The 11,809-nt window shown below is 44.0% G+C and overlaps 1 protein-coding gene across 1 annotated transcript in view; it reads right to left on the bottom strand.

Annotated features, from left to right (window-relative positions):
- LOC114620575 (CMRF35-like molecule 5) overlaps nucleotides 1-3,506 on the bottom strand; it is a 22,186-nt gene extending 18,680 nt beyond the window's left edge. Inside the window, exons 1-3 of the mRNA XM_028766692.1 lie at nucleotides 3,130-3,506; nucleotides 2,575-2,898; nucleotides 434-548 (exon numbers count right to left, since the gene is read on the bottom strand). Coding sequence (XP_028622525.1) covers nucleotides 434-548; nucleotides 2,575-2,898; nucleotides 3,130-3,187 — 497 coding nt within the window. The 5' untranslated portion in view covers nucleotides 3,188-3,506. The remainder of the gene's footprint in view (nucleotides 1-433; nucleotides 549-2,574; nucleotides 2,899-3,129) is intronic.
- Between the last annotated feature and the right edge of the window lie 8,303 nt (nucleotides 3,507-11,809).

The raw sequence follows: 11,809 nt of genomic DNA, 5'->3' as shown, positions 1-11,809 counted from the left end.
GAGGCAGGGGACAGCCTCCTCTAGCTCTGGTCCTCTAGCATCTCAACAGTCTCCCTGGGAACTGGTGGGTCACAGGGGTCCCTGGCTCACCCAGTGTTACAGACACAGCTAGTCTACCTGACACGAGAATCATGAGAATTCACCCTACTTCCGGGTTGGCAGGACTAATAGCCTTCATCAAAAATGCCATTTCCATCCTTAGTACTCTGACATGCAAGAAAACAGGGAAGGTGAGCTGGGGAGAACAGAAGTCACCTATGCAGCCTGTCACCTCCTCCCTCTCTGCAGATCTCCACACACACTGAGAGGTGACTCATGTCTGATCCTGCTCCATCCACCCCACACCCTCATCCCCACACCCTCATCCCCACATCCTCTCAACAAAAGGACGAAGAGATGAAGGGTGTCCAAACCAGGAGCCAAGGAAACATACCTGCCAGGAACTGTCCCATTTATGTCGGTGACTCCAGGATCAGGAGAGGAGACAACAGCAGGGGACTTGGGTACAGATCGGGTCGTAGTTGTGTCATTGGGTGGGTATTGAGAACCTGCGAGAAGACACAGAAGGTAGATAGATGATGGGTGGATAATTAATGGATGGGTGGGTGGGTGGATGCATAGATGGAGGGACAGATGTATGTATGTATGTATGTATGTATGTATGTATGTATGTATGAATTGATGGACAGATGGATGATGGGCAGTTGAGTAGGAGAAGAGAAATGGAGCAGTTGAGGGAAATGAACAAAGCCATCCAAGAAGCAAGATTTTCTTTTGCTAAAATCCAAAGAAACAGTGTAAAGTCATCCTAAGTCATTGTCAGTACAACAGGAACGGAGGGTGAAAAGGAGAAAGGGTGGGAAGAGGCATGAGGAAGGACTTCTCGGGCCGTTGTAGTTGAGGGAATTCTCTCGTCTGCTGCAGCTCAGGCTCCACCTGACCCATCCTCTCCCTGACACCGTTCCCGCTGACTCTGTAAGTCATGTCACTCTCAAGTTGTCCTTTACTGGATATTGTGACTGAGCCCTGTCTTGGCTTGGCACAGACTGTCCTGGTTCTAGGAAGGGAGGCCTCTCCTAGGGAGGCTGTCCCTGACACATCCTCTGTTGCTTGCTGGGGATGCAGAGCCAATTCAGAAATCCTTAGTGGGGACTTGTAAGCACATGATCCCTATGGAAATAACTCCAGAGACTTGTTCCTCATAAGCAAGTGCTGCTTCAGGTCTACTGAGGCAGGGTCTGCATTTGAAACAAGATCTTCATGTGGCTCATGCCCACAGCAAGGCCTGAGATGCACATCGATGGTGCCAAGGGCCACCACTGGCATCTTGGGAGGAGGGTAGATTGCAAGATACTTCCTAAGAATGTAACTTCTAAGTAGAGATTTGGGAAACGGAACCCAAGTGTCTTCCAAGTCTACTGTTCACTTTTTACTGAACTGTGCTTCCCAAGGGGAATCCATGTAGAGGAGTGTCCACTTACTAATGTCCTGAAATGTACCTCATAGGAAGATTCTGGGAGAAAGTCAGGACTCTCACCTCTCCCCCTTGAGTCTTCCTCACTGTCTCTCTGACTCCTCTCTGACACGTTGCTTAGTGACGCCCTCCATCTGCCCTGAGGTCTCCGTGTGCCAGAGCCCACTGGCACTGAAGAGGGTTCTGATGGGATTACAGGCAAGAGACAGGAATCGAAGGCTGTGGATGTTTGAGCGACCTTAAAGATTCTTCCAAATTAGTGGAATAGTTAGGATAGCTCAGCAGATGAAGGCTTTCGCTGCCAGGCCCAATGACCTAAATTCAGCCCACATGGTAGAAGGAGAGAACCGAGTCCCGAGAGAACATTTGCATGTCTACCACAGCATGAGCATGCGCACGCACACACAATGCCTATCACAGCATGAGCATGCGCACACGAGTCTCGAGAGAACATTTGCATGTCCGCCACAGCATGTCCGCCACAGCATGTGCGCGCACACGCACACGCACACACAAAAAATGGCCGCCACAGCATGAACATGCACACACACATGAGTCCCGAGAGACCATCTGCGTGTCCACCACAGCATGGGCATGCGCGCGCGCACACAAGTGTAATTAAATAAATATTTAAAAAACGAATGGAACAATAGCAACAGCAGAAAAAGTGTTCAGATTAACTGGTTCTTACCAGTTTCTTCCCAGAGGCCAGCAAACTTGGGTCCTGGGGTTGGCCCCAAACCTAACAAGCTGATGGCCTTGGGGAAGGGGTCTTTTTTTTGTGCCTCAGTTTTCAGGTACTAGAACAGGGGATCTCAAGCTTCCTAAAGCTGTGGGCCTTTAATATAGTCCCCCATGTTATGTAAACTCCAACCATAAAGATATTTCATTGCTACTTCATAATTGTAATTTTGCTACTATGAATCATAATGTAAATATTGGACACAGAGGATACATGATGTGTGACCCCCCTATGGGACTCACAACCCACAGGGTGAGGACCCCTCTACTAGAGGAAGAAGCAGTTTCTTGAGTCCTCTCCAATCTACAGCCTTGTGGCTCAGCAAGGCTTGAAAGCCACATAGAAGGGGGACGCTCACCTTTTGACACCACCAGATGGATACTTCCAAGAAAAGCGATCTTTCTGCGATTTTCAGCGATCCCACAGTAATAGACGCCTGAGTCGCTCATCTTGAGCTCAGTCATGACGACAGTGAAGAATTTCAACCAAGAGTCCTGGATGGAGAATCTTAGCTTCTCGGCACCTGTGCTGACGCTCGGCACTAAGGGTTGACAAGTATCTTCTGATATTTGCTTACACCAGATCTTCTCATTGAAGCTGTAGCTGAGATTATACCGGCATTTCACAGAAACAGTCTGGCCCTCCAGTGCTCGAAGTACCTGTGGGTCCTGTGCCCAGGAGCCTGGGAATACACGCATCATGTCAGAGAGCCCCATCCTCTGCAGCAGCGGGAGGAAGTGGGTTCCCTTCTCAGGGAATGACCCTCTTTGTGTCTATGCTTACAGCCAGCAGCTGGCCACAGTGCCCCATGTATTCTGCCTGCCCAAGCACAGAGCTCCACTGTGCATACCTCCTGCCCCCTGCCCCCTCTTCAACCTGGTTCCTTCCCTCTGTCCTTGTTCCCTGTCCTCACCTGAGGCCAGGAGCAGCAGCAGGATTGCGGAGAACAGGTATGCAGCCTTGCCAGCCATCAGTCAGTCCTCCTCCTGAGCTGGGATGGGGAGGGATGCTCTGAAGAGAGGAGAGCTGTCCTGGGGAGGATTCAGGAGTCACCACAGCCAGTCCTGCATGAACTACTGAGGAGGCCAGAGACCTCTGTGGACAAGAGGGAAGCTGGACAAGGCCTGTGTGGTCCTGTGGATCCTCCAGCTACAGGTTTTGAATCTAGGCCCCTGCACTGAACTAGATAAAGGCTCTCAGAGACTCTGTGATCCCCTGCCTCATAAGGCCAGGGCTGAGGAGGTCTGAGGAAGCCCAAGAAGAAAGTGAAGTAAGAGAATGCTCATTTCTCCTCCCTTCCCCCATTCTGCTACTCATTCTCCAACTTCCTCTTTAGCTTAAACTTTCTGTTCTCCACCCAAGACATACCCACTGAAGGTAGATGACAGAATTAGAGCCCTTTGGAGTCCTGGCTGGATCTCCAAGCCCATCTTGCCCTTGGGCCAGACCCTTCTGACCAGCCCACCTGTCCCATGTGGAGCAGAGGCCATGAGAGGAAAGGAGATGGTCAGGATTTATTCTCAGGAATGGAAGAGCAAGGGGGCTGCAGGAGCCTGGTCAGGGTGGGGGATGGGAAAGCTGGGCATGAAGGAAGACTTCAGAATGAGGGAAGGGAAAGGGGAGCCCCAGGCCCATGTTACCCCCACACCCTTGGCTTCCCAACATACCACACTGACCGCTAAGAACTCAATGTATTCATCAAACACAGTTTTAAAACAGCTGTCACAGGACAGCAAGATGCTTCAGCTGGTAAGGACACTTGTCACCAAGACTGAGAACCTGAGTTTGAGCCCCAAACTCAGGCTGGAAGTGGACACCCAATTCCCAAAAGATGTGTGCTGGATTCCACATAGGGAAAAACTTAAAGTGAATAAATCCATCTGTCATTACATGAGCTGTGAAATATCAATAGCTACAGGCTGTTCACAGTTATCAGATAAGTAAGGAGAAAACCAGGCATGATGGTGCCCGACTATCACCCTAGAACTTGGGGGGCAGAGGCAGGAGAATAGAGAGATCAAGTTTATCCTTGGCTACACAGCAAGTTCACTCAGGACCTGTCAAGTTCACTCAAGTCAAGCAAGTTCACTCAGCTACATGAGGACCTGTCTCAGAATAAACAGATTTAAGTGACAATGCAGTGTTTCAGGTAGGATGGCCGGAGCAAGGGCAGATGCAGATTGGCACAGGACCTGTGAAAGGCTCTGGGGAAGAAAGGGACAGAGGAGTGGGCAGTGGTGCAGGCACCGAGGAAGTGCAGGTCATCTTGTGAGGAAGCCTGAGAGGCGGGAAAGCCTTTGGTCAAGTTGGCAAAGGGATGCCAAGTCTTTAGATACCAGTGTCAATCAGTCAGTGGCAAGGCAGGGTGTCTAGGGGGGAGTTGGGCATTGGCAAAGTGACATTCTGCAGCTGAAGGGCCAGCTGAGGTGACGCCTCACAACTCCCAGCATGGAGCAGGAAGTCTAAGGATGCTGCGGGCAGACCTGGCAGCATCCTTCCCAGTAAGCAGAGGAAGGCATGCATTCTGCAGTCTGTGTAAACTCTATGGGAGAGTGCACAACTGTGGCCACAGGGTTACTTCACCTGCTCCTTGTGCACACAACCAACCAGCCCTGGACACACTGAACACTTCCTACCTTATGATGTTCCAATGTTTTAGATACTGGGGAGCCGCCGTCTGTCATTTCTATAATTTTGGAAGTGCTTGACTGTACTTCCAGAATACTCAAGTATTTCAGTATCCTGAAGTCTCTGATGGTGTTGAAGACTAGATAGTCATAGTCTTACCGTAAGCTTAAGTTGTCTAGGATTTAAGATGTTCAAGGTCTAAGATGGTGTTTTTAGTTTGATAATGCAAGTTAGAATAGAAATTGATTTCGATACGGAACTTTGAACTCACCAGGATAGTATAGATAACAGAATACTTTCTCCTGGGTTGCCAAATATAAACAGAGTGGACTTTTTGAATATAACTCTTGCCTAATAATTTTCATAATTGTTTCATAATTGTTCCTACTGTATGTTGTTTATTATTATAAGAGAAAGAGTCTTTTATTGAGACAAGAATGGGAATTGTCGAGGTTTGGTCTACAGCTATGTATTGTTATGCTGAATTCAGTACCCAAGGATCTAGTTATCTCCAAGTGAATTCTCATGTTTACCAAACCTTGTTGTGCAAACCTTATTTCTTAATCTAAAACTATTCCCATTGGCTGCTGAATGGAGCCTCTCAGAAGACAGTTATACTAGGTTCCTGTAGGCAGCAACAGATTCCGGGATAGCCCCTGCTCCAGTTGTTGGGGGACCCACGTGAAGACTAAGTTGAGTATTTGCTACATATGTGCAGGGCCCTAAGTCCAGGCTGTGCTCACTCATTGGTTGGTGGTGCAGTCTCTGGAAGCCCCCAAGGGTCCACATTTGTCAATTCTGTTAGTCATACCCTGGAGTCCCTGTCTTCTTTGTGTCCCTCAATTCTTCCTTCAGCTCTTCCACAAGACTCCCCAAGTTCCATCTAATGTTTGGTTGTGGGTCTCTGCCTGTTTCCATTAGCTGTTGGGTGGAGCCTTTAGACGGTGGTTTTGCTAGGTTCCTGTCTATAAGCATAACAGAGAATCATTAATAGTGTCAGGGATTGGTTCTTACTCATGGATGGGTCTCAATTTGGAGCAGTCAGTGGTTGGCCATTCCTGCAGTCTCTGCTCTGTCTTTGTTCCTGCACAACTTGTAGGCAGGACACATTTTGGGGTGAAGGTTTTGTGGTTGGGTCGCTGTCCTTATTCCTCCCTAAAAATGGCTACAGGCAATTACTAGAGGGATAAAAGGTAGGCATGTTTTGATTTACCTGGTTGGGGGTTGCAGAGGAAGCAAGATGGACAGAAGGGAGAGAGAGGAAGCTGCCACGAGTGGAGATGGACCATGAGCACACTGTCGGGAGAAACAGCAAGTGTTTGTGGTACACCACTGGGGAGGTAGCCAGGCCTGCAGTTAGAAAAGTAGATTAGCGATCACCCCCAGTAATTGTCAAAGCCAAATAAAATAACCACAGTCTGAGTCTCATTCATTTGTAAGCTAGACGGAGAGAAACTTAAGTTGGGTTAACTATACCCTTACGTTGCTGTTGTTGGGTATCTTGTCACATCAATGAGAAAGTAAGAGCTGGGCAGTGGTGGCGCACGCCTTTAATCCCAGCACTTGGGAGGCAGAGGCAGGCGGATTTCTGAGTTCGAGGCCAGCCTGGTCTACAGAGTGAGTTCCAGGACAGCCAGGGCTACACAGAGAAACCCAAACCAAAAAAAAAAAAAAAAAAAAAAAAAAAAAGTAACTAATGGGAGAAGTAAACACAAATGTCCCTGCCCCACTCAAGACACCAGAGGTTGTGTAAACGGCTTCTGTGGTGTCTGTAGGGCCAGTGTGATGATGATGATGATGATGATATGGTGATGTGATATTGGTGTGATGATGGTGACAGTGGTGGCTGGGGGTGCATCTCTGTGGTAGAGTACTTGCCTGGCATGTGCAGGACCCTGGGTTCTATTCCTAGCACTAAAAGAAAACAAACAAAATGATTGTGCCAGTAAGCGCTGACTCCCACGCCTCAGGGAGACGAGGGCTCCCTGGAAAGGGAAGCAGCTGCCTAGGTGGTCAGCAAACACAAAGATCAGCTTCATTTTTCTTTCTGGTAACAATAATTTAAGCTCAAAACACAAGAGACTCTGTAATACCATTAGCTTGTCCAGGTGGGCATCAAAGAGAGGGAAAAGGAAAGGCTTTGGTCACCTATAAATATCATCCGCTCTGTGCGAAAGAGGGAAGCAGAAGTAGCTATGGTTTGGTGGAGTCTTTCTCTGAAAGGCTGCTGCTGGGGTACTGAGCCCTTCCTGGTTCTGTTTATCCACCCAGGGCAACCCTGGAGCCTGGACATGGTTGCTTTCCCTCTTATTTCTCTCCTTAGTCTGTGACCCTGGTGTAGGTTTTGCCGTGGGCTCAGGAGCTCACCACCATACTTCCATGTCCACAGGGAACTTTGAAGCTGGTTACCAAACTCTGACATAAGGTACTAAAGTCTGCACAGCTCACATCAGTACAGGTTGCTTTGCATTATGGGTCAGGTTTCCAAAAGAGGAAACTTTGAATTCGACAGAGAAAGCAGCCCTTTATCTTGAATTTCACCAAAGCTTTCAGCTCAACACTATCCAGAGGGGAGGCATCACCTGTATTAAATAAGAATAGTAGCAAACATCAATTTCTAAAAAAAAAAAATCAGGTCCAGTGGTAATTATTTTTATTTTCAAAACAATTTTAAATTAAAACATATATTGATTATACTCTTCCCCCTCTTCATGCCCTTCTAGGTGCTCTCCCCTCCCGATCCCTCAACTTTAAGATCTTTCTTAAAACATAAACAAAAGCCATATGCAACAATAAAAATCCCTTAAAATCAAGAAGACAGAATAAAACACCACCCAAAAACAACAAAACAAAACAAAACAAAAAAGAAACCAACCAACCAGCAACTACACCAACAACAAACCAGTACCAAACTGTAACCAAATAAAAGCACATACAAAAGCTGTGGGGTCTATTATATATTGCTCAAATTCTTCTGAACTAAAGGCCTGCCCTGGAGTGGTTGTTGTGCCCAGTGTCATTCCATTGGAGAAAACTCATTTTTCCTTCTCCCAGAAGGTATACATGACAGTTCAGTTATTAACCTTTACCCTAATGGCTAGGTTTTCATTAATTAATCAATTAATTAAACCATCCATTTAAAAAATATAACAAAATAAAATATAAGATGAAACAAAAGCTATCATATAGAAGTTGGACAAGACAAACCAACAGAAGGAAAGAGTCCAAGAGAAGGCATAAGGCCCACTTGTTCACACACTCAGCACTCCCATGTAATCAGTAAACCAGAAGGCATAATACAAGCACAAAGGACCTGTGCAGACCCATCAGGCCCTGTGCATGCCGCTTTACTCTTTGTGTGATCATATGAGCGTAGCCATTGTTGATTTAGGGGGCCTTGTTTTCTTGGTGTCCTCCATCCCCTCTGGCTTTTGTTCTCCTTCTGCCTCGTCTTCCATGGGGTTCTCTGAGCTCTGAGATGGAGCGTTTGATTGAGACATCCTTTATAGAGCTGTGTGTTCCAAGGTCTCCATCTCTGCATAATATCTGGCAGCAGGTCTCTATATTTGCTTCCATCGGCTGTAGACCAGTATCACTTGGTTTTACTCTAGGTCCCTGGGCTGTCTAATCTCAGACAGTCATAGAAAGAAAAAATATTAAGTTTCAGTATAATAAGGTGAAGTCTCCAAAGCAAGGAGAGAGTTAGAAAGATTTAAAGAAAAAATATTTTCTGTATTAAAGAAAAGAAAAACATTATAGCAGAGGGCAGCTGGACTCCGTAAAGTTTTGTTTTAGTTATAATCATAGGACTACTTACAATTTATTTGGTAATGATTGCATTTTTCTGTGCCCTTTCTAATAATGAGGAGGAGGAGAAAGAGGAGGAGGAGGAGGAGGAAGAGGAGGAAGAAGAGGAGGAGAAGGATGAGAGGAAGGAGGAGAATCTCCTTGTCCTCCTCGAATTCACAGGAAGCAGAATTAGATAGAAAGAAAACTGAGAGATAAAATGTTAAATTACAAGTGGTAGAACAGAAATGAGATCTTTAAAGTCAGAATAAAGAATTTTCTCTAGCCAGGTCAGAGGAATTCAATCTAAAGCCTACAGCACCACCTTGTGATGAGATTACAGGATGAAAGTCCATGCCTATTAGGAAGCTCATAATAGTTCTCACAGATACTGTAAGACAGTTAGCTCCAGATGAAAAAAGCCCACAAAGTTATTGGGAATTGGGATGGCAACCCAGAGATGCTAGATCCAAAGAGATTTAAAGAGGCAATGATACCATATAGAATGCACTCACCCTGGGTGAAACAGGTATTAAATAACTAGGCTACACAAAATTGTATAATTCCAAAAGATTGGAAAGAGTTAGTGATAGTTATATTGGAAGCTGGCCCTCAGCTACAGTCGCTGACCTTGTAGAGAGAGGCAGCTTCAGCTTTGGAGTAATGTAATAGGATTAGATGTATTAATATTGTCAAGAATCAGTTGCTAGGAAAAAAAATCAGTTGCTAGGTGAAGCTCAGTATGTAGATTCTGTTTAATTAATGCCACCCTAGAGATATGTTGTATAGTAGCTTTAAATGCTTGGGACAAAGTCGAACAACAGAGAAGATGACCCAAAATCATTTACCAAGATAATCCAAGATAATCCAATCATTACCAAGATAATCCAGGGCTCGGATCAATCTTTTGCTGATTTTTTTTTTACAGAAGTTAACTTTTATGTAAATAGAGCAATATTAGATCCAGATGCAAGAGAGATACTGAGTCTTTAACTTTTGAGAATGCTAATGCTGAATGCAAAGAGGCTTTTAGAAATTAAAAACAAGATCAGTGCCTACTTATGAATGGATTGAAACTACTGAAGTTATTAGATCCAATGCTTGTAATATTACTATGGCTGAACAGTCAATTTCTTGTCCAGTATTAAAGGTATTAGAGATCAAAATGTCAGACGCTTTGACTGTGGAAGACAAGGCCATTTCCAAAAGGACTGTAGACAAATAGTTCCTAAGGATAATATTTTCTCTAATGATAATTCAGAGAGAAAGCTTCCTGGGATATGTAACAGATGTGGAAAGGACAGACATACGGCTTATGAATGTAGATCATTCAAAGATATATGAGGCAACTCCTTACTATTGGGAAATGGCCCTGGGAGGCCTTCCTTGGGTCCCCACAAAAAACAACATAAGCTACTCATTCTCCATCAGCCAAGAAGAGACTATCTTATACAGCAACCAGAAAAATTAGTGCCTGATAGGACGGACAGCATCGCTCTAAATTTACAGAGAACCCACTTAACAGGAACAGAGCATCTCCAATGGATAGAACAAGAGATTTTAAAGGTACCAGGACACAATTATTTTGACAAACGTCTATAAATAATCAGATACCAAAGTTGGAATTAAAATCAGATGGAATTGAGATTGAAGTCCTAGTGGATACAGAAGCAGATGTAACAATAATTTCACATGACTCTTGGAATCCAATTTGGTCACTTCGAAAGGTATCTGCACAGTTTCTAGGGATTGGGATGTTGCCTCAGGTAAAAGAAAGTCTAAAATGAGCTAAATGTATACGACCAGAAGTTCAGATAGATTAAAGCCATATGTATATAGTCATAAGTTTATGAGGAATAGATCTATTACAACAGTGGGAAAACCAGATTACCATTTCTTCAACTTTAGGGACAAGCCATGAAATAGGAGTTGTTCTTGATGAAGGGGTTGAAAAGCATTATCAAAAACAATTACAGATAATCCAAGTTGTCCAGTAGCAGGTCACAGCAGGTGGTGGTTCTTCAAATTTATAAGGGGGAGTGGGGCACTGCTAATAAAGTATCAACTGCTCTACCATTAAAGTTGTTAGCTAACAACTCTGTTTAGCTATATCAATGGTCTTTAAGGAAAAATTACAGGCTGTAGAAGAACTGATCCAAGAGTAGCTGGAATTGCAACATATAGCTGAGTCCCCTTGGAATTCTCACGTATTTGTCATTAAAAAGAATTCTGGAAAATGGAAGATATTGACTGATTTAAGAGCTATAAATAAGGCAATTCAACATAAGGGTTCTCTGTAACCTGGAATTCTCTTACCTTCTTTGTTACCTAAGGCATGGCCCATTATGATGATTGAATTAAAAGATTGTTTTCTTACTATAGCCATGCAAGAACAGGATAGAGAAAAATTTGTTTTCACTGTGCCCAATTTAATAATAAACAGCCTGCAAAAAGATATAGATGGAAAGTTTTGTCATGAAAAATGTTAAACAGCCCCACCTTGTGCCATTATTTTGTAGAACAACCATTAGAGATAATCTGTAAACAATTTCCTCAATCTATAATTTATCATTATCTGATGATATTTTGCGGTTGATTTCAATACAGATAACATAGAAAAAATTGTTGAAGAAAAAAAATAAAAGCCTTGTGGGAGATTACAAATTGCTCCTGGAAAAAAAAATACAAAGAGGACATTCTATCAAGTATCCAGGTTATAAGATAAGTTCACAGAAAATTCAACTACAGAAAGGACAGATCAAAAGAGATCAGTTACAAACAGTGATTTTCAAAAATTGCTAGGAGTTATTGGCTATGTCCCATCATTGGTTTAACTACTCAAGAGTTAAGTAATTTATTCAAACTTTACAAGGAAATTTGGATTTAAATAGTCCAAGAAAATTATCTACCAGAGACAACTGGCTCTGTAGAAAGGAGATTACAGGATGCATGTGCGGATTGCTTGGATCTCAAGCTTGATTGTATTTTAGAGATTTTATCTTCTACTCATTCTTCCACAGGAATTCTTATGCAGAGAAAAGATAATATCTTAGACTGGATAATTTTAGCACATGAACAAAGTAAGAAATTAAAAATCTATATAGAAAAGGGTTCTAATTTAATTGTGAAAGGAAGAATAAGACTTCATCAATTATCAAGAACAGACCCAGCAGAGAGTA

Source organism: Grammomys surdaster, unplaced genomic scaffold (assembly GCF_004785775.1).
Source record: "Grammomys surdaster isolate TR1022 unplaced genomic scaffold, NIH_TR_1.0 169, whole genome shotgun sequence".
Classification (NCBI taxonomy): Eukaryota; Metazoa; Chordata; class Mammalia; order Rodentia; family Muridae; genus Grammomys; species Grammomys surdaster.
Note: the sequence above shows the minus strand (reverse complement) of the source record. Positions and strands in the feature narration are given on the sequence as shown.